Below are 26834 nucleotides of genomic sequence, written 5' to 3'. Positions count from 1 at the left end.
GGTGCATAAGCCATTTGAGTGTATTAGAATGTTCAAACACAACCGTTTTGATAATTTCAACTTAAGCTTGGCTCATATCATGAATCCGAGTTTCATATTTTTTAAAAGAATGCATTTCATCTAGTTTTAATCTCCATATTGGAAACTAAAAATGATAGAATTAGTAAAATAAATGCTTTGTTTTCTTTTCGGGCAAAGTAAAATAGATTTCCTTACCACAAATGTGAAACAAGTCACTTTTTTGGTTACATGTGACAGACATTAAAAGCATCCATCAACATCATCCATCCACTTGTGAAAGCAATTGAAACAAGGCTAAGTGATTGTGTTCTAACCGTAGATTTTCTTGTTATCCTTTTAGAGCATTAAATTATTGATAACGAAATTCATTGACCCTATTTCATTTCATAATATATGAATTGAGTCTGACTCAAACTTGCCTCTTTTTTTGAGTTATATCCTTGAATCAATTTTTATTCTTTATTTATTCTGCGATGTAAAAATAAATATTTTATATTTAAAATAATGAAAATGAAAATTATTTGTATTTTAGAGATATTTATAAAACAAATTGTCAAATATTAAAAATCATAAAATAAAATTTAAGATTAAAATTAAAATGAAAAATCGAGATCTACAGACGAGGTGTCCTTTACTCTTTGTCTCGGTACCTTATCTTTCAATATCTTCACTCTTAGCCATATCTTTTACTTAAATCCAATATTATCTTCTAATTTCTCCTTTCTAAATTTAAAATACTATTTCTACATTTATATGTGCCCGAACCCGATAGCTTGGCTATTGGCCCCAACGCATATCTATGTTTTTAAAATTAAAAAATAAAATAATTAAAAACATTTTACAAAAAAATCACAAACTCAAAATTATTAAATTAAAATATTAACTTTTTTTATAATTGGCGAAAAGGATTGAGATTGCTTGAGATTAAACTGAAGCTCATGTATCTATAATATTATTATTTTGTCACTCAACTAAAAAGTTGTTGGCATAAAAAGAATTGTATTAAATCTTCAATTAACATAATCTCTAAATTCAATTATTAAATAACTTCTATCTTTTTTCTTTTTTTTATATATGTAAAAATAATTACCATATCGTAATAATTTTTCGAAGACGTTTGGTTCACCACATAATGTTATTTTCTGAAATGAGATTACGATGTTTAAATTTCAACATTCGAACTATTTCATAATTTTACGTTACAACTTCCTCCTTAAGTAATTTGGACAGAATCTAAATTTTAAAATAAAATTACCCTATCTTTTTTTTTTCATTTTTTTTCTTTGATATTTTCCTATATTTTTCGTTTTTAGGTAAGTTGACTTGATTTTCGTCGATTTTTTTTTCTTCACTGGATCTCGTGTTTAAAATGTGGCCTTAATGACATGGGCCTAAGATTTATTCTTTCTGCTATGATCTTTAGGCTAATATTTCTACCATTTGTCCATGTGCCATTTCTTGCTTTAGAAACTCACCATTTCATCGTCATTAAAAAAATGAAAATAATATATGGACTATGCTGTCTAGATATGATGAAGATAGATTAACAAAAATTTTGTGAGACTGTGTATTGGTTGGCTTCTCTTTTTTTAAAATTTAATTTATTTCTATATTTAGTGGTTTAATTAACTAAGAGAAAAGAAAACAAAGAAAAGAAAATTACTTTATATATTTTAGATTCATATGTTTTAATTTCTTTTCTTACTGTGAATCAAATACCTAAATATAGGAAACCGTAATCACTAATCAATATAAAATTTGGCCCAGCAATATAAAAAGCAATATAAAAAAGAAAAAATAGTGATGCAGTGACGACGACATATATTTATATTTATTTGAACAATTCGTATATCCCAATCATCTTATCGTCGTCCTTTTGATGCGACTATTGTCTGCACTGAAACATGCCAACCACATAAGCTTAAAAGGCTAAGCTGAAAGAGCTAACATAATTGTCATATCCCATGGCGGAATCAGCCAACCACTGCCAGTCGATTGATCCGGCCACCGGCTTTTGTTCTCAAACGAGAACCTTTCACAGTCTCAGACCGGAAGTACCTCTTCCACCACTTTATCGGCCTCTCTCCCTCCCACAATATACTCTTTCCCTCCTCCGCTCCTCCACCGCCACCACCGGCGGCAGCGACACTACTTTCGTCATCAATGCTACTAAAGGCGACAGCCTTTCGTACTCCGAATTTATTGCTCAGTTCCACTCCCTCGCTCACTGTCTGCGGAAAAACTATTTCCTTTCCAGAAACGACGTCGCTTTGATCCTCTCCCCGCCCTCTCTTCATGTCCCTTTGCTTTATTTCGCTCTTATGTCATTAGGAATCGTTATTTCTCCCGCTAATCCACTCAGTTCCGACTCGGAGATAGCTCACCAGGTTCAACTCAGTAAACCGGTTATTGCCTTTGCCACCTCAACGACCTCTTCCAAGCTTCCGTCCCTCAAACACGGAACAATCCTCCTCGACTCGCCCGAGTTCATTTCATTCTTATCCGAACCAAATGTGGATCCTGACGTCATTAACCGAGTCCAGGTGAGCCAGCATGACACGGCGGCGGTCCTTTATTCTTCGGGGACCACCGGCCGAGTCAAAGGCGTGATGCTGAGTCACCGGAATCTAATCGCGTTGATCGCCGGGTTTTACCACATACGACACCCCCAAAAGGGTCCAGATCCACCGCACCCGGTATCGTTTTTCACGGTGCCTTTGTTCCATGTGTTCGGGTTCTTTATGCTAGCGAGGGCGTTTTCGATGGGAGAAACGGCAGTTTTCACCGAGAGATTTGAATTTGAGGGAATGTTGAGAGCGATAGAGAAGTACAAGGTAACGTACATGCCAGTTTCGCCGCCGCTCGTCCTGGCGTTAACTAAATCAGATTTGACTAACAAGTATGACATCAGCTCGCTTCTGATGCTCGGAAGCGGCGGCGCTCCGCTTGGTAAGGAGGTTGCTGAGCGGTTCAAGGAGAAATTCCCAGCCGTGGAGCTTGTTCAAGTAAGGAAACTGCAACTACTTAATAACATCATATGCCCATTCACCGTTCATAACAGTAAGGAAACAGCAACCACTTGATAATTTATTAAATTAATAGCGAAAATAGATTAAATTAAAAATGAAATTTTCTCCTTCATCTAACGAATTTGTTCTTTGAGAAAATGCAATATAACTCCTTTTTATACTTTCACTCGTGATTGTCTCTCCAAGTGACTTGATTTTCAAGGTTGAAATTTGAGCTTCCAGTGCAACGTGACTTATAATATTGGTTGAAATTTGTGCTTGTAAGCGGTGGATTTTATGTAAATTTTCCCATAATTAGGTGATGCTCTATGTAGTAATTATCCAATCATAATCTTGCATTATATAAGACCTACGAAAATGTTACATGAAATTTGTGCTTTCAATTTTGTTTACAATCAATTAATTCGTACCCAACCCTCTGGTGACGCACTAAAGGTGATTGTTAATACCAGCCCTGAGTTTAGTTCAGGCACAAGTTTAGGGGTTTAAAGTCTTATTCTGATTCGTTTTGTTTGTGCTTAAGGGTTATGGGCTGACCGAGACGGGAGGAGGAGCTGCCAGGGTGATAGGGCCCGAGGAGGCAGCTCGGTACGGGACAGTCGGCCGCCTTTCTGAAAATACGGAAGCCAAGATAGTTGATCCAGTGACCGGAGAAGCCTTGCCTCCTGGGCAGAGAGGGGAACTATGGTTGCGAGGGCCAACAGTAATGAAAGGTATTTACTTTTTGTTGCCTTTTATTTTCTAGTGTTAGGAATGGCTATTGTGGAAGTTAGGTTTATGAAAAGTTTTTTTTTTTTTTTCATAATCTTTAGGCTTATAAAAGTAAGTAACTTAGTGTTACATACATTAGTTGACTTAAAAATGAAAAGTTATGATAAATTTAGTTTTTAATATTTATATTTTTATTAATTTAATTTTTTTAAAGTTAATTTGGTCATTAATCTTTAAAAAGATTAATTTAATTTTTTTTAATGAAAAATGCTAACTGTGTCTGAAAACATAGGTTACATAGGGGACGAAAATGCAACCGCGAAAACAATGGATTCGGAAGGGTGGTTAAAAACCGGGGACATATGTTATTTTGACTCACAAGGGTTTCTCTACATCGTAGATAGATTAAAAGAATTAATCAAATACAAGGCATACCAGGTGAATCATATAAATGATGTTTGCTCTATCATCTTTTTATGACTAAAACAATCTCATTTTTTATCTGCAGGTCCCTCCAGCTGAATTGGAACATTTACTTCATTCCCATCCCGAAATCTCCGATGCAGCCATCATTCCGTATGTATCGTATTTATGTTGCTCCGACTTTTACTTAGCCTATCATCTATATCCAAATCTGAAAATGTAGGGAAAAAAATATACTCGTATGAGACGCATCCGACTAACGTAGTTTTACATTATTTTCTCATTTTTCTTGTGAATGATTTACATCTCAGTTCAAATCTGCCTCGATGATTAAGTTTTGGGAATAATTGATAGTTATGTTATTTTGGTTTTTCATTAATCTTTTGAAATGTTTGAAGCATATTTGGATATAGGTATGAGAATATAATTTTTCAAATGCACGAACAATTTATAAATAAAAATGAAACATGATCATCTGGAGATATGCTTGTATCTAAGTAATTCATAAGGGAGAGTCTTAAAGTTGTTTGAACTGAATCGGACCTGTCGATTTGACTGAAAATTGGTCAAGATATCAGCCCGTAGAAGGACATTAAACCGATTGACCCAGTAACTAATACAAACTGGTTGAATCCGGCAAAAATCAGTTGAACCAGATGGTTTAACTAAATTTTTAATATATATATTATAAATTTTTAATTATATATTTAATTGAACCGGTAATTTGATCGGTTTGATTAGTTTTGAAAACCTTGAAGAGTCTGGTTCTGTTTTTGATGCATTCTAGATATAAGTATGGAAATATGATCCTTTTTGTCTATTAATTGAGATGTTGCTTATGAGGCCTTGGCATTGCTGGTTAATGGAGGAGGTTTTAAGTCGGCTTAGAATCTCACCATTGTGCAATTATAATATATGAATATCCAGTTATATCATAAGCGTATATCATGTATAGTTTTTATCTATTATATATATATTAATTTGATTTTATGTTGTAGTTATTTGGACACGAAGTTATATTTGATATGTTTGAAACTAGGTACCCTGATGAAGAAGCCGGGCAGATACCTATGGCCTATATAGTAAGACAGCCTGGAAGTAGTATGAGTGAAGCTCAAATCATGGATTACATCGCGAAACAGGCATGTTTTATTTTTTATTTTTTTTGCTAAAATAACAAGAGGGAATTAGCCTTAGGCTTCTTAATCCTGTATATTACGGCAACCTAATTCCGGAAACTGGTTTTATTCTCTCGCAGGTTGCACCGTACAAGAAGATCCGACGAGTTGCTTTTATCGATTCAATCCCAAAATCTCCAGCCGGAAAGATCTTGAGGAGGGAGCTGGTTAATCATTCTTTATCTGCTGGTTTGTCTAAATTATAAATATGTATGTTTGAATGTATACGGAACCTTATGAACTCTCATTTCTTGGTACAAAAGCTGCCTTATGAAAGGGAGATTATTGCTTTTTTCATCTTTGCATTTGAGAAGCAACTAACTATGGGTTATAATATTTCTACATTTCCTTTTTTTTTTTTGCAACAATTAATTTCTCAATGAAATTTGATGCTTAATTTAAATGATTCGTATAAACATTTTCTTTTAAAATATATAATTTAATAAATTTATATTCGAGCTGAAGATATATATAATAGAAAGCTAGAGGAACAAAAATACAAAATAGTGTAGCAAAATTGAGTAAAATCAGTTGTAATCGTTAAATTCGATTTTGTTAGTTTCGGTTAAATCATACATTGCTTAAATCAATTAAAGACTTGTTATTGGTTATAAAAAGTTATAGCCATACCATTTCACTTAATCAATTTTATATATTGTTTTATATCTATTAAAAGGGACGTGTAAGTCACCTCAATCTATTAATTTAATATATATTTATATATTTTAAACATAAGAAGAAGAAAATATTGAACCAATAGAAAAATAAATAATTAGTAGTGTCAACTTATGCTAATTCAACAAGTTTCAAATACGCGACACAAACATTCTAAACTTAGGCTAAGATCTAATTATTATTATTATTATTATTATTATTTACTTATTGAACCAAGTCTGGATAGTCGGTTAATAGTTAGTTTTTCTATTATGAAGTAGTTAAATTTGTTGTATAAATAAGTAGATTCTTATACTTAACAGATAGAATGAAGTAACCAAAATTTTTGAGTTAAATATTAGTGCTCTTTAATTTGCTTCCGTTACTAGAGAGTATTCGTTGATGTTAACAAACATGGTGCAAATTGATGATAATTTGTTAAGTTTTTGTATCATCTGGTTCAATAGCAAGTGCTTTGATTATTGATAGAAGTCCTAAGAGTTTTATAAAAAAAAAAAATCAACATCTGGGTGAAACTAATTTCTCGTTATGGAAACAACAAGTGTTTGGCAGCTATAATTTACAAATTTATATTGAAAGTATCAAATCCATTCCTTCTTAATTTATTATCAATGAATTTGGTCAGAAAGTTAAAAATCCTGACTGAGCTTTGTTTGATCAGCAAGACAACGCTCTTGCATCTTGATTGTCGTCAATTGTGAGTGCCGAGATTTTACCTGATCTGGTTAATCGCTATTTTAGTACTCTGATTATTTTTAATTTAATCCAAATCTAATATATAAGTACTGAATTATACGACCCTTAATCAAGTCTTTAATCCAGATTCCACTAATCAAATAAGCAAACTAGTTTATTAATTATAGGACTAAAATCTGACAACTTGCTGTCTTGTCTTTTTAACCGCTAGATTTCATCAACTAAACTTATCAACGGCTGAGATGAGTTTCAAATAGTAGCGGGTAAAGTATGCTTTTGGGCCTTTTAAATAAGGAAATGAGCTTGAACGCTTAGCCCATCAATTTTCACAAATTTCTCTCATTTTTCATTTTTAATTTTCTTTGTCTTTCGCTCGCATTTCTCTCTCTATTTGCTTGCCCTGCGAATTGAAGATTAGTCGAAGAGTGAGAGAGAGAGGGGGAATTTCAGTCTTTTCCCTCTCCGGGATTTTTTTAATCAAGAGAATCAGTGGCTTTGTTGTGGAAGCGATCTCGAAACTTTAAAATAAGAAATATTGAGGAAGAAGAAGAACAAAGGAAGGAGAATTACGATATTTTTCTAAAGTGTTTTCATAACCATTTTCTCATACAACTCATGCTTAAATGAAACTAACCGTTTTAACAGAATTTTTTAACTTTCCCTCCCCTGTTTAATATTCTAGCTCATAACAAAAAGTATATATGTATATATGTGTTAAAATTCTAGTCAAAAGAAGTTGCACCACCTTATCCTTGTGATTTTGGATTTCTAATAAAAATGGCTTCTTGCACTTGTCGCAGGGATTCAGTGATCTCATTGAGAGTTTCTTTAATCTGCGTTATATCACTTTGTGGAGGGTGAGCGGGAGGGATATTATCCTCCATTGCGGAAGGGATATTACCCTCATCATTCTTGCTCTGTTTAGCGGCCTCATCACTCACAAAACTCTTCAACCAATAACGGAAAGCTTGCTTTGATTTTCTAAGTCTCCTGAACTTCTTTTCCAAGTGAAATCCCCTAGTATATGAAAGAGTGAAAAAGTGCTTTCGTTGTTGTGGAATAAGATTAGAGTGGGATCCACTTTTTGGGGAATATGAGTCGAAGCAATAACAAGAATATTTCTAGTGGAACATCTTTCACAATCCTTGGAGAGATAGTTCACTAATAGACCGAGGGATAAGTAATTCGCCTCATTCACATCCAGATCATGAATGTTTGGAATCCATATTATGCAAGGAGACATTGCTTTTGCTAGTTCGAATCGAAGGGTGATATAAAATCGGTCTATTTTCGACATCATATCCATAGTTAACGCATCCATCATAATTAGAAGCTCCAGCTCCGTATCAAGGTCACGATCAATAGCGTCACTATCATCAATAGAGTCTCCACTTGGAGCGATTTTCTCGTCCAAGCTTTTGGCAATCAAACTTGTCACCTCAGACTTCTCAAAACCATTTTTTGTTAATGCAGTTACCACATTACGTCTGATCATACCATCTGCTCCGACTCCCTTCAAAGTTTGCCACAACGCTTCCTCAATTGTTTCTGTCCCATGGACAGTCGGGGCTTCTGCGGCTTTTGCATGGTCCATCAGCGTTTCTGTGGCTTCTGTATAGATCGTGGGCATTTTTTAGGCTTCTAAGAGTTCTCCGTAGACAATTGCTGCTTCTGCGGCTTCTGCATGGACAGTTGACGCTTCTACGACTTCTGCATAGATAGTCGGCGCTTCTGCGACTTCTGCATGGTCCGTCGGCGCTTCTGTAGCTTCTGCATGGACCGTGGGCCTTTTTGAAGTTTTAAGGACTAGTTTGGCAATGCTTTTGAAAACTTCTGTGGAAAAGTGTTTTTAAGAAATGCTTCTGAAAAATTTAGTTTAAAATTTGACTGTTTAGCATTACTGTCAAAAAATACTTTTAAAAATAAAATGTTCATTTTAGACATTTATTATTAATGTTATTATTAAGAAACAAATATGCATTTAAATAAAATTTAAATTAATTAATATTATCATATTTTAGTAAGAATATAAAAAATTATTATGACTTGTTATTAATATTATAAATTTTAAATATTTTTAAGTAATAAATATTAATTACTTATAAAATTTAATTAGAATATATAAACACATATTAAACATTTAAATATAAGTATTAATTATTTGTAATTAGTATTTTAAAAATATTTTTTTAATTAATGATTTTAACCATTTTGAATTGCAAAATGAGAAGAAGAAGAAGATTTGCAAAATGAAAAGAAGGAAGACTATAAGGGAATGAAAAAAATGGAAGGTGAGGGATGAAAAGCTGAAGAGAAAATGAAGGGAATATATAGAGTTAGGGGGTCTCTCTGCTCTGAAATACAAAGGTGAAATGCAAGGCACTAGAAGCTTCTTCCATTTTTCTGTTAGTGGACTAATTGTGGGTATGGGATTGTGGCTGGATTTCTGGAATAAAATTAGTGGACCAAATTGTCGTCTTCTCTCTGGCATGGATAGGCTTTATTCTCGCTCAGCGAGTTTCTCACCTTCCGGGGACAGATGGGCTAGGTCGGGAGCAGTGACAATAGGAGTTTTAGTCCTAGGTTTTCGGCCTAAACCGAGCTTAAATTTGTTTTCTTTTTTGAAACTGAAGTGATCTCAAAACCTTAAAATAAGAAATATTGAGGAAGGAGAAGAACAGAGGAAGGAGAAGACTTCTGATATTTTTTTCAAGTGTTTTCATAATCATTTTCTCATACAGCTCATGCTTAAAAGGGAAAAATAACAAGAGAAGGACGTGGCAAACTTTCTGTTACAACAAAACGCACCGTATAACTAAAACTATACGCCTTTGTTATAACAGAAAATTTGCCACGTGCTTTTCTTTGTTATAAAAAAAAAGTTACCATGGTTGTTTGCCTATTTTGCCGTACAACACATATTATGCATATGGGCACTTAAAAAAACTTTGATTTATCCAAGTCTCCTCATTAATGATTATGATTTGAAAAGCATAATAAAGCTTAAATTATAAACTTCATTTACTAAGGAAACTTTGAAAGTATTCACTAGAATTATAACAATTATTCCTCTGCCAAAAAAAAAAAAAACATAAAAAGAGAGTCAAATGCACCTGACAGCAAAGGAGCATTTAATCAAAAAGGAAAAATAAAACACCATTAATGGTGATAGGAAAAAAATGAACATTTCTAAGTCATCCTCTGAGCAGCTTCCTTGGCAAGAAGCTTCTCCTTTGCCTTGGTTCTGGACTGTGATTTGGAGCCCATAAGACCACCTCCCCACTTCTTCCTATTCTCCTCATATTTTTCATTGAAGTTTGCCTGTTCCCATTCATATTTACACCATGTTAACCACCATTTCATTTCATTATTATGCTAACATTTATCTTGCAATAAACCAAAACTCATTTCCATGGAATACTCTTTGATCCTATTAATTCAAACTAGTTGCAATCAAGGGGTATCCTCAGCTATTGCAATCAAGTTGATGGTATGGTAGACGCTATCACACATGCAGTCATACTCAATGAGATCTTCCATAATTTATAAAATTTAGTTAGAAAATACAGCAGGTGTAATCGTACCTTGATAGCCTCAAGGACTCTGCTGAACTCCAACTTATCCTCATTCTTAATTGTGGTCAAGCACAAAACGGCAGCAGTTTTCTTGTGAACAATCTGCGGTATTAGGCATTAAACGCAAATAAGTAAAAACAACTTGGCAAACTCGATGATCTGCAAAAAAGAAACTGAAAGGAAAAACAATACCGATCCCAAACGAGATTTCCCCTTGACAATGCAGTAAGGGACCTCCATCTTTCTGCATAATGCAGGGAGGCACACTACCAACTCTATGGGATCCACATCATGAACAATAACAACCAATTGAGCCTTGTTCTGCACAAGCCAGAACAATGAAAACCATTGCTTTTCTTACTTTGAAGTGTATAACACAATGGATAAACTGATGAATTTAGAGGGCAACCTACTCAATAAGGTAGGTAACATGGTTAAGACCGTATTTAAGGACAATGGGTTTCTTAGACTCGGCAGATTTTCCTTCGGCTTCAGCCGGTGCTTTTTTCAACAGACGTTCCTTCTTGGATGCCTTGTCCTCTGGCATGTAATTGAGAAGCAACTTGAACAAACTTGCTGCTGCAAAAAAGGAAAAAATATAATCTACCTTTAACCCCCAATCATTGTAATAAACAAAAGGTATTTTAAAGAAAACCAATCTTAAATTATAGGTTCAGATTAACATCTTCCACAACCAATTACTATAACTATCCATGACCTTTTGAACCATTAAGGTTTAAGCACACTTGAAGTGATTATTTTACCTGATTAGGTTAATTGCTATTTTAGTACTCTGATTATTTTAAATTTAATCCAAATCTAATATATAGGTACTGAATTATATAACGCTTAATCCAAGTCTTTAATCCAGATTCCACTAATCAAATAAGTAAAGTCCACTAATCAAATAAGTAAACTTGTTTATTAATTATAGGACCAAAATCTGACAACTTGCTGTCTTGTCTTTTTAACCGCTAGATTTCATCGACCAAACAAATCAACAGCTGAGATGAGTTTCAAATAGTAGCGGGTAAAGTATCCTTTTGGGCCATTTAAATATGGAAATGAGTTTGAACGCTTAGCCCATCAATTCCCACAAATCTCTCATTTTTCATTTTTAATTTTCTTCGTATTTCGCTCGCATTTTCTCTTTCTATTTGCTTGCCCTGCGAATCGAAGATTCGTTGAAGAGTGAATTTCAGTTTTTTTCTCTCTCCAGGGATTTTTTAATCAAGAGATTCAGCGGCTTTGTTGCGGAATCCAGGTTTTGAAATTCGAGATTCTATGTGTAGGTTTTAGTTGCATTTCGCTCTTCCTTTTATTTAGTTCGATCTGATCTCATTTCAATAGAGTTTTATCCTCGAAACGAGCTTAGATTAGTTTTTCTTTTTTGAAAGTTCTGTTTTTGGCTTTGCAAGTATTGATTCTTTCCTATTTTCTTCAATAAATCCTCATCGTCGAGGCAAGTTTGCTCGAAAACGAGGGAAACAGAATTTTGAGATTTTGAGTGGCGAAGAAAGGAAAGTAAAAGAGTTTTAGGGCTTCTTGGGATGGCATTGATTTAGAACTTATGGAGAATGTTTATAATCTTGGAGTTTATTCGTTAGGTTTTGAATATTGATTGGTGTTTGCTTATTAGGGTTTTAATTGAACATTCTATTATTTGATGAATGTGAACCCTAATTCGAATTTTTCTGAAGAGTAATGAACTGTTCTGTGAACTTTGAAAGAGTTTGAATCAGAAGAGAAGAGTTCCGAGTTTGTACAATTGAGTATCATCGAATGTAAACCTTAATGGAATTGTTGATATGTGTGGTCATTGGAAGTTAATCTTATGGCACCAGCTTTTCCGTTAGAATACACGGGACTGAAGGAATCCGAAAGGTGTTCATTTTCACAATTGATGGGGAAATCTAGGGAGTATTTTAAGGGAGGGAATCGTTCTGGTTTTATCCCTGATTACAGGCATGCGGTTGAGACCATGGGTGAATCAGAAGGGATTGGGAGCTCAGGACGGATCGATACAGAAATGACAGCATCGGAGGGTTCATGTGCACCTAAAAGGAAATGTATTGGTTTGAATGCTGATAGTTACAATAATTTTGGTGTCCCCATGCAAGCATTGCTGTTGTCAAAGATGTCACAATCTGAGAGAAAGAATTTGGAGTTGAGATTAAAAATGGAGCTTGAACGGGTTCGGTTGTTTCAGAAGAAAGTTGCTAGTTTGGGCTCGAGGTTAGATTTTTTATCTCCATCTACAGATAACAGGAGTTGCAGTGATGGGAAGAAGATGCCTTTGCTCGATAAATTTAATCGGTCTGGAGCATCAAATTCACAAGGTAAGAAACGACCTCTTGGAGGACATAATGGAGTCCACTCAAAGAAGAGCACATCGGGACGATTTGAACCGAAGCCGGCCGTTGCAGTGAGTAATTCGAATGCTTACTTGATGAAGCAATGCGAGGCTTTGCTCAATCGTTTGATGCAACATAATTTCGGTTGGGTTTTCAACAGCCCTGTTGATGTGGTGAAGTTGAACATTCCGGATTATTTTACTGTCATTAAGCATCCTATGGATTTTGGCACTGTGAAGAAGAAGATAACTTCTGGACAGTATGCTATTCCATTGGACTTTGCTGCTGATGTTCGCCTTACACTCTCAAATGCAATGACATATAACCCACCCGGAAATGATGTCCACATTATGGCCGAAACGCTAAGTAAATATTTTGAAGCAAGATGGAAAGCTATAGAAAAGAAGCTTCCTATAACCATGAATGTCGTTGATGGTATGCCTTTAATAGCAGCGGAGCACCCTATAGAAGTTGAAAGGAATAGTGACATTTTGCCTATGAAAAAGAAAAAAATAACCCCAAAAGAAAGTATTCTCAAGTCAGAGCCCGTTAGACAGATGATGACCGATCAGGAAAAGCAGCAGTTGAGCACAGAATTAGAGTCTTTGTTGGGCGAGTTGCCTGAAAACATTATTGATTTTCTTAAAGAACATAGTTCTACTGAAGGTCAAATGGGCGAGGAGGAGATTGAAATTGACATCGATGCTCTGAGTGATGAAACCTTGTTTCAATTGCGAAAACTTTTGGATGGTTATTTGCTCGGGAAGCAAAAAAACCAGGCAAAAGTTGAACCTTGTGAAATGGAGGTATATTCCTAAGTCTCTATGCCAATACCTTGCTGATTTTCTATCCAGAATGCAAGATTCGAATTGATAATATTGGTTGGTCTTTTTCCCCATTGTAGCTTCCTAATGAGTCAGGATTTAGCAATTCGTCAATGCAGCCATGTAAAGGTAATTTACTGCACATCTTTTGGTTGCTGGATTATTACTATATATCAAGTTCAAATCGTAACCTATATATATTTTTCTCTTTCTTTCTAGGTAATGATCAAGTTGAAAAGGTCATAGATATAGTTGCTGGCTGTGATCCATCCACTTCTAGCTACCCTCCTGTAGAAATAGAGAAGGAATTAAACCATACAAACAGCAAATGCAGTAGTTCCAGTAGCTCAAGCAGTGAATCAGGTTCTTATTCTAGTGGTTGGTACTGTATTGGGTTGTAAATGATACACTTGTAATTGCCAGATACTCAGATTCGAATTTTTTAATTCGAATTTGATTCAGTAATTATCAACCTGAGCTCGAACTCAAGTTACTTGAGCGAGTAGAATCGAGCATCTTAATACCCGATTCAAACAGTCTCACAAGCTTAATCAAGCCTTTCATTTTTAATATATATTTTAAATAATTAGAAATTGTTTGCGTAAAAGCTTAATTCATGCTAGAGCTCGAGTATGGGGATCAAATAAAATAGTTTAATTGAGCTGAGCTCAACTGAACTTAGGTTGTCTTGATTTTAGAGTAGAGTGAGATCTGGCAGTGTGTTTGAACTTGTTGGGGCATCATATATAGCTTTTGCGTAACAAGGCCATCTTTGTATAATATGAGGTCATGATGTTCACTGTATGATTGACTGTTACCATGTAGTTGCTACAACTATTTTTTTTCATGAAGTGTACCGGTGTTTGGCACAGGTGCTAGACACATTGTCGGACATAGGTACAAGGATTTGATCTTCCAAATAGATTCAAAAACACGGAGAAAATATAGAAATGCCCATTTTAGGCACATAACCGTATCTGATACTTGCACTTGAGTCCAAGTAACAGATTATTTTAGGTCTTCATAGGAGTACACACCAATATATGAAAAAACTTAGAAAAATTTAACCATCTCATACCCGAGTCCAAGTTACATAGCTTAAAGTTCAATAAAATTTATATAATTGGTTTGCCTACTTTTTAATCCCCTAATTCTGTGTTGGCATCTGTATGTTGGAAAAGACTTCCTAGCCTTTTGGTATGAATTATCTTGACTGCAAATTGAAAGCAATTGTAAACTTGTATCAGTTCTTTCAAAAATCTTCCTTTTTCATTTGATATTTTTCTTTTCAGATACTGATTCTGGTAGTGAGTCGGATGCTGCTAAAGCTTCAGTTCCTGTTAGGTCTACGAAGGTATTTCTATATCTTGATAATTTGGGAATCAAAGTAGGTGTGTTTGAGACATAATGAATCACAGTTCTAAGGATTATCTTTCCCCTTCCTTTGTCATAGGAAAATATGGATTCGGGAAAAAATTTGGACTTAAACAACAGTAGTGTTGCAGTTCCCAATGGTGCAAATCGTAAGTTTCTCATCCTTGTACATGCACACAATGCAGGTAAAAATACTATAGAGACTCTTGTATTGGGCATTTTACCCCTTTTACTCAAAAATTGGGCAAATTAGTCCTTATACATTATATCAAAAAGCAAACTGGTCGTTTCTGTTAAAAACTGACGTTGACAAAATAACCAGACAATTATAGGTCCTCATGTACCTCATTCTAACATATAGAGACCAAATTTTTAACAGAAAAAATGGATGAAATTTTTATTAGAAGGATCAGTTTGCTCCTAGATCTGATATGCTTGGACTAATTTGCCCATTCTTTTTAGTAGAGAGGGCAAAATGCAACCCAACTGCTAGTACAAGGGCTTTCATGGTACTTTTACCCACTATGCATGCCTCATGAAAAATCTATCCCCGGTTTGTCTTAAAAATATAAACTATTCGTCTTGTACTTGTACAGAGTCACTAAATGAGTTTGGTCAAGTTGAGTTCTCAGATGATAAACCTAGTGCTGTTGAGGTAGAGGGCCAACAAGAGGGTAAGCATATTTATTAAGAAGGCTGTACTGTTACTGTTGGGGCTAATCTCATCCGTAATGCTGTAATATTATAGAGGAGAGTGCTCCATCTGAGAGGCAAGTCTCCCCCGAAAAGCTCTATCGTGCAGCTTTATTGAGGAATCGTTTTGCTGACACCATACTTAAAGCTCGAGAAAAGGCACTTGAAAAGGTCAGTTCAGTAGTAGCATGTAGATACAATATGGTCAATGGCTCAATATTAATGTATATATCACGTGATTGAGATCAGGGTGAGAAAGGTGATCCGGAGAAACTGCGAATGGAGAGGGAGGAACTTGAAAGACGGCAAAGAGAAGGTTTAGACTTCATATTATTGTTTTTTTTTCTGGATTAATGTTCATTTGGTTTCTCTGAATGATCCCTTTTACTCTGTTATCAGAAAAAGCACGGTTGCAAGCAGAGGCCAAAGCCGCGGAAGAGGCAAGGAGAAAAGCTGAAGCTGAAGCTGCTGTTGAAGCCAAAAGGAAGAGGGAGCTGGAGAGAGAAGCAGCACGTCAGGCTCTTTTAAAGGTAAATCAGGATACCATTATTATGTGGCTAAAGTGGTGCAGTGTCGGATGTGGGTGTGTATACGACATGGGTATATTCAGTTAGTTCCATGAAAAAATTCCTTATATTTGGAGAGTCCTTGGAAAGTTGTATCCATGTATGGATGTGTCAGCCGTAGGTGTCAAACATGGTTACCTTAATAACACGATGAAGAGTCTGAGCAACATTGGTTATAGTGATGCGAAAAAGTTTATGCTCTATGCAGATGGAGAAGACAGTGGATATCAACGAGAACAGTCAATTTATGGAAGATCTAGAGATGCTTACTACGACCAATGATGAAACTTTGCCTGATTTCATGGACGAGACTAGCCCAAGTCATTCTCAAAATGAGTTGGGAAGTTTCAAACTCCGGGGAGTAAGTAATCCCCTCGAACAACTAGGTTTATACATGAAGCCGGACGACGATGATGAAGATGAACCTCCTCAAAGTGCTCCAGAGCCAGTAAATGATGTTGAGGAAGGCGAAATTGATTGAATTGTTTTCTCGGTGTGCTTGTCGAGTCGAATCTAACTGCATTCCTGCGAAATTATGTCCTTGATAGAACATTCTTTGACACCATAAAAATTGTCTATTTTATTTACCTAAATACAGGAATTAGGATCCAAGCTGTTATTTGTTCAGTTAGTAATCTTTTTATTTGGGTTGAGTAGATTTTTCTTTTGTTTAGGGGTTAACTTGTGGGTTTATGAAGCTCTGCTTGTGTGTGTGTGTGCGTATATGTAGGCCTTATATTTTGTCATGCTTTCAGGTTAGGTTTGTATTTATTGAAATGTTTGTGCTAACAATAAATATCGTTTAGTTGTGTTTTGGGGTTGTTTTTATTTCACGCTTTGTTTTGGGGTATGAATTTCGTAATTTTGTTGCTTAGTGCGTACATTGGTGAGCTCGGAATGGTAAATTAATTCTGTAACTTGGTTAAAATTTGATCTTTACACGCCACCATAAGTTACAAGTGGTATATCATTTTTATTATTTTATTATTTTATTAATCACACCAATTTTGTATAAATTTATGAAAAAAATTTATTTTAGTGTTAAAATTTATCTCTACATCAAATAGCACTTCACATATCAACACTTAATTATTCCATTAATCACACAATTTTTAACCATATAAATTAATAATTTTAATAGAAATGATAAATTTATTATTTAATAGGAATTAATTTAGGCAATACATAATCTAGCATTTATTTTTAATATTATATTTAATAGTAATCATATGAATTAAAAGTTGTCCAAAAGTGAGATTTTTCTTCTGTCCGAGCTTATATTGGGCAGTGGATGGACGCAATATAAATATTTTTTATTTGAAAAATCAACATTTATACTAATATTTTATACTTTTTAGGTGAAACAAAATAAAACTTTTACAAAAAAAAAAAAAAGTGTGGGACAAAAAATACAAATCACCTTATCCAACATTAGGAAACTTGTTGAAAGATTTTGACCGAAAGAAAATTGTTGAAATGAATTTTCACTAACAAATTTCCTATTAACATTCTTTAAAAAATAATTTCATCCAAACAGAAACCCTTATTAAATAATAATAAATTACAAAGTTACCATTGTAGTCTAAAAATTTAGAAAGAGAAAAAGATATGTGATTGTAACTAAAAGAACATGTGGTTACAAAGTAGAAGCTTACCTGAATTAATTCCATGTCGCTGGCTCCGCATTTCAAGTAGAAAATCTTCGTCACTGCCAGTGTTTATATAATCATCCAAATCCAACTTCATTATCATCTTATTTGAAGAAGAAGAAGAGGTCTGGCTTTGGTAATTTCCACTTCCAAATACAACATTTTGTGAAATTGTACAATCACTAAATTCTGGGCTCCAACTCCCTCGGCTGCTGCTGTTGGTCAATTGATCGCTTAGATCTTGCCCACTCACTGCTTCCTATATCATCTCAATGCAACACATATATAAATCCATATATATAGAAACGCTAGAGATGAACAACTCATTAGGTATTCATCTACAAATTTTGAAATATCTGACATCTGAATTCTGGTTATTATCCACTTTCTATCCAAATCTACCTTTGATTTAGATATTATTACCGTTGATAAATCTGTTAAACTAAACATTTTAAACATAGAAACATAAAATTAAAATATAAAGACAAATTTAACCCTACTCTTTTTCTTTTTCTTTTTTTTGAATTACTTCGGCTCCCCACCTTCAACTAGTCAAATTACTTTGTTGACTGAATTATTTAAAATTTTAATAACATTGACAAGATAGCATGCTCGACGGTCTACATATACGTCAACATTGAGAGGAATAATTTTTCTAACTTCTATGAAATTTGTTGATTTTTTAAATTTATTATTGTGCCTAAGATTTAACCATGTCTAAACAAGTTAAAAGATCTATGTTACTCAATCTAGGATTGTTGGACATAGGTATATGTTTATCTTCATCCTCAAATTAGAAAACCGACCGAAGGTGGATGTTAAACATAGATAATTCAGAAAAAATATTTGTAGAGTTAGAGTAACGTAAAAAATTTAAATCAAATTCAAATACCTGAATCCATTATATAAGTATAATCGATTGTAATAAAAAATTTGAATATCCAACACTATTTGAAGAAAAGCCAAAGGAAATTCAGATATTTCTAATATCCAAATTCACAAATTATCCGAATTTGCCAAAAAACAGATTGAATAGTGTTGGATATTCAGCTTTTTACTATGAACTGCCATTGTAGGGCATAAGATTACCTGAGAAATATTGCATTTATTCTCGCAAGATAACGGAGAAACATCATTAGAAGTCTCCCATTGTAACCAAGGCAGCAGTACACCATCCATTTCAACAGGGACAGATTTAAACACTGCTGGATTCTGGAAAATTGGTGTCTTTGTTATTCCCCCTATGCTTGAACTGGTAGTATCACTCCTGTCCCCATCTAATGATGAAATATCTGTATCTTCAACATTAGAAATGAAATCCTCGATATATTTTTCAGCCTCCTCAGTCAATTGTCGGGACATCCTATATCTGTCATTGCTCCTCTGGGAAATAATTTGTATGTTGATTAAACAATCAAAAGAAAGATCAAATCACCTTTACTACATCAAGGAACATCAGAATCTAGTGGATTTAACAAAGAAAATGGTGTGCACTCAAAAATAGCCATATAGATTACGAAGTCATGCATAATTGCAGTGAGTGTAAGGGGAATTTGTACCTTTCGGGCCCGTACTGGTTTCTCAACAAAAGAGCTCTTCGGTTCAGGAAGCAGTTCTTTGACAATTTTAGAGAGCTCTCTCCCATGCTGCTCCTCCAATAGAATCTCAGCCAATAAATCTTGTCGTCGCTTCTCCGACTGTCAAATCAAAAAAATAAAATCAATCACTAATGTTTCCATTATGAGGTGCAGAGCTTCAATCAAGGGAATAAATTCATCAAAGACCTGAGTAAACAATTGATATATATTAATAATCATCAGCTCGTTAAGCATAAACCACCATAAACCATGTTAATATGCATGAAAAGTACCATGGAAAGTTAGTTACCTTTTTTCATCAAAAGCAACTTAAATGCAACCTTATTTTGATTTTCAATATAGAGTAAAAATCTGGAAGAAAGATAGGTTCAGGATTATCATAAACCAAGAGTATTAAGCAAGAACCAATACATCTTCAACAAAAAAAAAAAAACTATAAAGTTCACTCTATAAAATATAAATAGTTTAAGACTAAAGATGCCAAATGCACAGGCAACTCAAACCCTATTGTACCAATGACCATAATCATCACATAAATGCCACAGAATGTTGATGATAATGATTATACCTTTTCCAATTTTGTTGTGCACTTCCTTCTAGCTGTAGAAATAGCCTGCATAACGTCAGAATTGTCAGGTTGCAAGGTATCAACGTTTGCTATGCTAGAGTTCTTTGTTTTCACCATTGACTGCATAAACCAAGATGCCATCCAACAAGTTTAGCATACAATTTATGAAGCAAATTCTGCTCCAGTAGGAGGGAATAAAGTATTAAAAACATTGACCAGAACATAAAATTACAGACTTGTTCAAGTTGTGTCTTGATCTCTTCCACAGCATGTCTAAACTCTTTACGCATTGCGGCATATAATCCACCATTCACATCATCTTCAATGGGGTGGTCTCCCTAGCGGGTGGAAAATACAAAAGTAAAAGATTTAGCAAAATATCTCCTAGAGGTTTTTACACAATTGTTATTTTTTTAAAGAGAAGAGCAACCTTTTTCTGTGCATATACAGCTTTTATTGTCCTCTCCGCCCCATTTTTATTGGAAAGAGCAGCATCCCTCCCTTCATCATCAGTTACGGCAGAAGAGTGACTCTGATTTCATGTATGTATAAATTTCATTAAGCTAACGAAATAAATTTGACATAAATGAGCCTGAAAGATTCTAAAAGATATCTAGGTATAGTAAGGATTAACCCAACTACTAAATAGAACCCTTATATAGAAATTCCACACAACTAAATGGTGATAGTAGAAGTTAGAATGATACATTTTCGAAGAGATAGAGAAGCTTACAGAGTAGCCATCGTGATACTTTAAGTCCTTCTGGCTGAGAGATCTTCTTAAGCCTTGTCTATTATTTGAAGCTGTTGGCTTATGAGTGGAGGATAACTGATTGTTTCCACCAATGGAACTCTTCATGCTAACACGGTTGCTTGGGTTCTGCAACTGATCTAGATCACTCTACAAATTTTAGGAACCACAAAAGCATACACATCACCAAGTTAGTATTTGATTATTATTCCTTGCAAAATGAAAAATAATAATACGTTTTATTAAAGCCAACCTAACCATTCAAGTTAGCCAAGTGGATACATTACTATCTATTATCAATGACACTTCACCTTTAATATTACTAAAAGAAAATAAACATATTTGACATGCAAAAATTCCAAAGTTCCTCATTTACTTTCATCAAATGCAACACAATATACCTAAGCTGATTAAAGATGACCTGTATTCAAATATAGAAAATGATCTGCCATCCAAGTCAAGAACATCTGAACTATGTACTCAGATTGGTCATCCATAAAAGAAATGCCATTGGATGAACTTAAAAATTTCGGAACATAGCAATGACAATTGCAATACCATAAAGAGTTTGATAATTATTGGATACTCAAAAGAGAAACCAGATGTCCTCATTAAATACTCCCACATTTTTCTCATTTTGGACAATGTATTTAAACTTCAACTAAGCAACGCCATTAAGGAGGTGGTACAAGTGCATGCCACAAACGGTAAAAGCTTTAGTTGGCTTGTCCACGTAAATTGATCTTTGAGTCCAAATTAAGCAAACATCAAGCACAAAACAAGCAGATAGTTAAGTCTAGTCACCGGATAATGTCTCCTTGCAATATTACAATTGATAGTTTAAACTACCTGGTAGGTCCACTTATTATAAGCTCTGAAGAGCTAATTAGACCCTCTACTATCAAAGTGAGAAATCTAACGTTATACAGATAATTTGGAAGCAACAGAGAGAATATTTTAGATGTCGGTAACTTTGAATGTTAAGAAAGACTGATTAGTCTTTTAAAGTTATGTTGAAAAAAAAATCAAAATTCAACATTCTTTAAAATTTCATTGTTCACTTTTATAATAAATTAACTAATTTGCTTAGTTTAACCATGTTTATACAAACTAAAGAATTCATCTAAATAATTAATTCAAGCACAAGAATAAAAACAACAGTAATGGAGAGGGAAGAACTGAAAAGAAATAGTACCTCAGAATCACTAATTTGATACCGAACAACGGAGGCCGATCTTCTCCTCCTGGAAATAGCAGTGTCCGAAGTTAACCGTCCTCCAGCACCATTATTTACAACACTACCCCTGGATCCTTGCCTGGACACCGACCTTCCTCTTCTCTGAGCCACACTCTCTCCTCCTCCTCCTTTACCATTGCATGGTGTGACGTCATCCATCCGAGAAACCGAACGGCCTCGGAGGGAGGAATCAAAGAGCTCGACAGCGAGATCGTCGAGACTAATCTCCGGGAACCCCGATCCCCTGACTGTATTCACAAACCTCCCCCTGCTTCTCGGAGCCGGAGTAGGCTCATCGTCATCGTCGCCGACTCCAGGAATCCGACGGGAAAATCTGCTGAGGCTCCTGGCGCGGCGGTGGCCGGAGGAAGAGCGATTGGAGGAAGAAGAGTCACCGGGAGAGTTAGCGAGGGAAGCCCTCCTGGTAGTTGACTTGAAAGCTGAAGTTGCCATTGAGAAAACAAGAGGCAGAGGGAGAGAAGAGTGATTGACTGGGGGAACTTATTAGGGATTTAGAGAAGAAGAAAGCTTATGATTTTAGAGCATTTAATTTTGAATCGAGAAAATTTAAAACGTAGGCAAAAACAGATACAGCTAAACCAGGACCAGGAGGAGCCGCAGAAGAGAAAATGATTTTGAAACTATGGGGAGATTGGCGGAGAGATCGAAATTTGAGGAAATTTGAAATATAGAGGTGTAAAAATAGAAAATATACACTTAATCGTAATTATTTATTTTTATTCTGATTGAATAGTAAGTATCTTTATATTTGCTATGTTAATTTATTAGTAATTTTAATTCACAAAAAAAATTAAAATTATAAAATATATTAATACTAAATATATACGCTAGTTTATGGAATCTCGTTGAATTTTTAAAATCTTTTAAAGTTTTTATAATTTTTAGTGATTTTTGTATTTTTAAAAATATATAAAATTTCTTGGAACTTTTATATTTCATGTATTTATATAATGTTTATATATTTTTATATTTTAAAAATAAACAGAATCAAAGTGAAATTAATAAAATATATAAATAGGTTGATGTTTAAATTTGTTATTATGTAAATTAAAAACCAATGCACATTTTTATTGTTCAATTAACGAAAATATGGGTGACCATTTTTAACTGTTAAGTGATAAAAATTTATCTATAATTGGGTGATTATTTGTGCAAATTTATCTATTTATAAATATCTAATTCATTTTCAATGATTATACTAAATAACCCATCTTTTTGCTTTAAAAATATTAAAAGCTTATATTAACATATATATTATAATGAAATTTTAAATATAAATATGTTAGGACAAATTTTAAAATGAGACATGAAAATTAATTGTAGTTTAAAATATACTTGAAAATTTAATTTTGATTTAATCATACACATTTAAAGAAATAAATATATTAATTTATTTTATTATGGAATAAATATAATTATTTGTATGTAATATATAAACATAAAACGATAATATATTGATAATTACATTAATAATTTATGAGAATTAGAAAAAATAAAAATTCAAATACAACATTACATAAAATTAAAATTTGTGTATAAATTTACACATTAAACTATAACTCATAAGATATATCCCTTTAAATTATTCAATTTAAATTTAAGCTAATATTTAGAACGCACAAAACTAAAATTCGTATATATATAGTTAAAAATCTTCCTCTTTATCCAACTCAAACCAAACTCCTACTAAACTAAATTCAAATAAATTTTGAAAATATTAAATGAAAGACTATATTACCCCGTCTAATCCATTCTATGCCACTTGAGCATAGCATAAGAATAGCTTTTGTTTATAATAGATATATTTTTTTTGAAATTAAGATATCTATCGTGATGATAATATTTTTATTAATTAATACATTACAAATATTATTGTTTTAAAAATTAAATAATTGGTTACTAAAATTAAATTATATAAACTACAACGAAATGCAATGATAAAAACATATCAATATTTATATAAATATATAAAACTAAAATCCAATCACATATGCATGAACCTAACATGAAAAGGAAAACAACTATATAGTACAAACGTAATAAAAGCAGCATAAAGAAACATACAACCCAAATAAAAATAAAATTTATATCAACATATTAAAATTTAAATACTTTTATAAAACTTAAATATAAATATAACAAAAATAAGGAAAGAAATCATACAAACGGATACACAATTACCTTCCTTTAAAGGCAATGATGATTCCATAAAAGTAGTCGGGCCTTTTTCTTTTTTTCTTTTTTTTTCAGTTTTAGTCCACGTAATTGTAATAATATAATATGTAACACTCATATTTTGTCCGGATAAAGTCGAAATAATGTTTTAATTAAGTTTGAATTATATATATTATTTTTAGTTTAAAACTATCAATATAACAAATAGAAAAAAAATTATATATATGTGTGAGGTTGTAAAATTAAATTTTATGATTTCACAACCCAAATTTGTTTTTCTTTCTCTATTTCAATAATGCAGATTTTAAATTTATATTTTAAAGGATTTTGAAATTTCTTTTTAAAAATATAATTTCATAGGTGATTGATTGCACCGGAGAAAAAAATTTATAATCTTAATAAAAATCTAATGTCTTAAAAATTAAATTTAATGTGTCCTCAAATATCATCAGATTAACTTACGGTAGAAAATGGTTTTGACATAACACTTTGAAGTTATTTAGACTAAAATGATTAAATATGACGTACAATTTAAAGTGATAAGTCATCACATTAATAAAAACTAAAAAAAAACAGTGTTGCCTTATACGAATATATAAAGATTAATATAAAAATTTATGGGCTTGAGTAAAGTATTTCCGAATTGCATTTTGCTCATTTTACTAAAAAAAATAGTAATTTAGTTCATGTACGCCAGATCAAAAAGTAAATTAATTTTTCTGTTAAAAATTCATCAATTTTTATTAATAAAAACTTGTCATTGTATATTAACAAAAGGTACATGTGACACACACATGTAATTATCTGATTATTCTTCCAGTCACATAAGTTTTTAACAAATGAAATCGATAAAATTTTTAATAAAAATAATCATTATGCTCTTTGATCTCGTTATATAAAATTATTATTTTTGAATAAAATAAACAAAATGTAATATAATTCTTAATACATATGCTCAGTACATAAACTTTCATGATATTTTTACCTCATTAACCATTTTTAAAAATATATTATTATATTAATATTAATATTTTATAATTAAAATTAAATAATTTTTATTCCTTCATTTCTTAAATTCAATCCAAACCCCACCCACATCTACCATACTACCTCTAAATCATAGGCTTTTTATGTTTTGAGGGACCAAAGAGTTTTAAACATTAATTTGAGGCTGTCAATCGTTTATTAAAAGCTTTATCCACCTTGGCCATGCATTGTTTTCATCACAAGTCCCATATTTAAATAAGTTGATATACATTTATCAAAGGCTTTTTTAAGTACGGGACACCATCCCTCATTTTCACATGATATTCACTTATCACCTTTTCCCATAAAGATGTATAGTTTTATTCATAAAAGGAAGAGGAAATTTTATTAAATAAGATAAAAATTAAATATAAAATAAGATATATCTATACTATTTAAATGTAAAATAAATATTTAAAAATATCCCCACACTGTAAGATTTGAATAAGAATATCATAAATTTTAATATTTAAATTTTACTATATCAATTGAAACCTTAATTATCTTTTACATATTTTTAATAAATATATATTTTACATTTTTTCACTTGTAAATATGGCACAATTTAATTTATATTAAATGGGTTACAATATTATATGTATATATTTTAGATAAATAACAAAATTAAACATAAAATTTAATTTTATTATGATCTCATACATGAAAATTTGAATTTAAATTTAATTTAATTTAATTTTAACATATGGCTAACATTGCGGTTGCTATGACATCATTTTTTATGTTTGTTTATTTTATATCAAACAATTATATGTATTGAACATGTGTAACTTGATTTACAATTGAATCAAATTCTATACTTTATACATATAATTACAACAAATTAAAGTCTTATATTATACAAGTTGTAAGTTAATGAGTAATTTCGAAAATTGTCTCTATGAATTTGAATTAGTTTTATCATAGACCTTCAAATTATGGGTCATATTCTAAATTGACCCATAAACTTTTAAAATATCTTAATTGAATCCGCATCTTAAAGTATTGTTCCAATTAAGTTATTTTCTCGATTTAGCTATATATTAACATTAACGTTAAGTACTAGTGGATTTAATATGATTAAATTTTTATATATGCATGAAAAATAAACATTTGCAAATATATCATATTTAAATTCACATTTAACACTAAAATAAATAAATACTATTAAAATAATAATTTATAGAAACCAACCTTGTTCTAAAACACGCCAGATGCCTTAGAGAACAGCATGTTTATTTATTTTTATATAATTTAATTCGACTGTCATATCTTCTTTTTTTTTTTTGGGGGGGTTGGTGGACAAAGTCATGGACGAAGAATATTTTGTAGAATATGTGTTGTTGTAGTTCTTCGGCTATACATAGTGTGATTTTTTTTTTCATTTATTTAAACGATTATATTTTATCAGAATATAAATCTTATACAAATATTTTAAAAATGAAGAGTCTCATAATTTGTTATTTCAACTATGTGAGTATATATATATTATTTTCCAAGAGTTCCATGTATTTAGAGTTTTTAAGTATGAAAGCTACATAGGTATGTTCATATATGTATTTAGATATGGATGTTGGTGAGGGATTTCTTACTTTTAGGAGATGATTATGAATTGTCATTTGCCTAAAGTCGGTAGACTTTTTAATCACGGGCGAATTTTTTATATGAATTATAAAATTTTAAAAGATTAAAA

At 32.6% G+C, this 26834-nt stretch overlaps 4 protein-coding genes across 6 annotated transcripts; 2 read left to right on the top strand and 2 right to left on the bottom strand.

Annotated features, from left to right (window-relative positions):
* Positions 1–1811: 1811 nt before the first annotated feature.
* On the top strand, positions 1812–5765 carry LOC108454134 (4-coumarate--CoA ligase-like 9). The gene is made up of 6 exons (XM_017752471.2): positions 1812–3026; positions 3574–3763; positions 4054–4199; positions 4270–4337; positions 5224–5326; positions 5443–5765. The coding sequence occupies exons 1-6, from the start codon at positions 1986–1988 to the stop codon at positions 5566–5568; spliced, it is 1674 nt and encodes a 557-aa protein (XP_017607960.2). The 5' UTR covers positions 1812–1985; the 3' UTR covers positions 5569–5765.
* A 3957-nt stretch (positions 5766–9722) lies between these two features.
* LOC108455229 (60S ribosomal protein L7a-2-like) lies at positions 9723–10898 on the bottom strand. The gene is made up of 3 exons (XM_053019486.1): positions 10501–10898; positions 10318–10410; positions 9723–10054 (listed from the first exon to the last, which is right to left on the bottom strand). The coding sequence occupies exons 1-3, from the start codon at positions 10546–10548 to the stop codon at positions 9923–9925; spliced, it is 273 nt and encodes a 90-aa protein (XP_052875446.1). The 5' UTR covers positions 10549–10898; the 3' UTR covers positions 9723–9922.
* Positions 10899–11362: 464 nt separating this feature from the next.
* LOC108455228 (transcription factor GTE8-like) lies at positions 11363–16969 on the top strand. Of its 2 annotated transcripts, XM_053018878.1 has the most exons (11): positions 11363–11596; positions 11776–13468; positions 13567–13615; positions 13706–13849; positions 14779–14840; positions 14940–15009; positions 15457–15534; positions 15609–15724; positions 15803–15869; positions 15953–16083; positions 16328–16969. In XM_053018878.1, the coding sequence occupies exons 2-11, from the start codon at positions 12143–12145 to the stop codon at positions 16598–16600; spliced, it is 2316 nt and encodes a 771-aa protein (XP_052874838.1). In that variant the 5' UTR covers positions 11363–11596; positions 11776–12142; the 3' UTR covers positions 16601–16969. The 2 variants fall into 2 exon arrangements, with proteins under 2 accessions (XP_052874838.1, XP_052874839.1); XM_053018879.1 differs by lacking the exon at positions 13706–13849.
* A 618-nt stretch (positions 16970–17587) lies between these two features.
* Positions 17588–22625, bottom strand: LOC108454332 (uncharacterized). Of its 2 annotated transcripts, none has more exons than XM_017752750.2 (8): positions 21881–22625; positions 20668–20835; positions 20365–20466; positions 20171–20272; positions 19935–20054; positions 19328–19465; positions 18858–19151; positions 17588–18027 (listed from the first exon to the last, which is right to left on the bottom strand). In XM_017752750.2, the coding sequence occupies exons 1-8, from the start codon at positions 22373–22375 to the stop codon at positions 17740–17742; spliced, it is 1707 nt and encodes a 568-aa protein (XP_017608239.1). In that variant the 5' UTR covers positions 22376–22625; the 3' UTR covers positions 17588–17739. The 2 variants fall into 2 exon arrangements, with proteins under 2 accessions (XP_017608239.1, XP_017608241.1); XM_017752752.2 differs by having other exon boundaries at positions 19935–19979; positions 21881–22618.
* Positions 22626–26834: the final 4209 nt, after the last annotated feature.

The sequence above is a fragment of the Gossypium arboreum genome, chromosome 9, assembly GCF_025698485.1.
Source record: "Gossypium arboreum isolate Shixiya-1 chromosome 9, ASM2569848v2, whole genome shotgun sequence".
Classification (NCBI taxonomy): Eukaryota; Viridiplantae; Streptophyta; class Magnoliopsida; order Malvales; family Malvaceae; genus Gossypium; species Gossypium arboreum.
Note: the sequence above shows the minus strand (reverse complement) of the source record. Positions and strands in the feature narration are given on the sequence as shown.

Excerpts from the sequence above, each read along its gene's own strand:
- LOC108454134 (XM_017752471.2), top strand. The coding sequence starts at position 1,986 with ATGGCGGAATCAGCCAACCACTGCCAGTCGATTGATCCGGCCACCGGC. Across the intron at positions 3,764-4,053 it reads AGGGCCAACAGTAATGAAAG|GTTACATAGGGGACGAAAAT; the intron begins GTATTTACTTTT and ends CTGAAAACATAG. Across the intron at positions 5,327-5,442 it reads TGGATTACATCGCGAAACAG|GTTGCACCGTACAAGAAGAT; the intron begins GCATGTTTTATT and ends ATTCTCTCGCAG.
- LOC108455229 (XM_053019486.1), bottom strand. The coding sequence starts at position 10,548 with ATGGAGGTCCCTTACTGCATTGTCAAGGGGAAATCTCGTTTGGGATCG. Across the intron at positions 10,411-10,500 it reads GGAAATCTCGTTTGGGATCG|ATTGTTCACAAGAAAACTGC; the intron begins GTATTGTTTTTC and ends CTAATACCGCAG. Across the intron at positions 10,055-10,317 it reads GAGTCCTTGAGGCTATCAAG|GCAAACTTCAATGAAAAATA; the intron begins GTACGATTACAC and ends GAATGGGAACAG.
- LOC108455228 (XM_053018878.1), top strand. The coding sequence starts at position 12,143 with ATGGCACCAGCTTTTCCGTTAGAATACACGGGACTGAAGGAATCCGAA. Across the intron at positions 13,616-13,705 it reads GTCAATGCAGCCATGTAAAG|GTAATGATCAAGTTGAAAAG; the intron begins GTAATTTACTGC and ends CTTTCTTTCTAG. Across the intron at positions 15,010-15,456 it reads AGTTCCCAATGGTGCAAATC|AGTCACTAAATGAGTTTGGT; the intron begins GTAAGTTTCTCA and ends GTACTTGTACAG.
- LOC108454332 (XM_017752750.2), bottom strand. The coding sequence starts at position 22,375 with ATGGCAACTTCAGCTTTCAAGTCAACTACCAGGAGGGCTTCCCTCGCT. Across the intron at positions 20,273-20,364 it reads CTGTATATGCACAGAAAAAG|GGAGACCACCCCATTGAAGA; the intron begins GTTGCTCTTCTC and ends TCCACCCGCTAG. Across the intron at positions 20,055-20,170 it reads TCAAGACACAACTTGAACAA|TCAATGGTGAAAACAAAGAA; the intron begins GTCTGTAATTTT and ends TGGTTTATGCAG.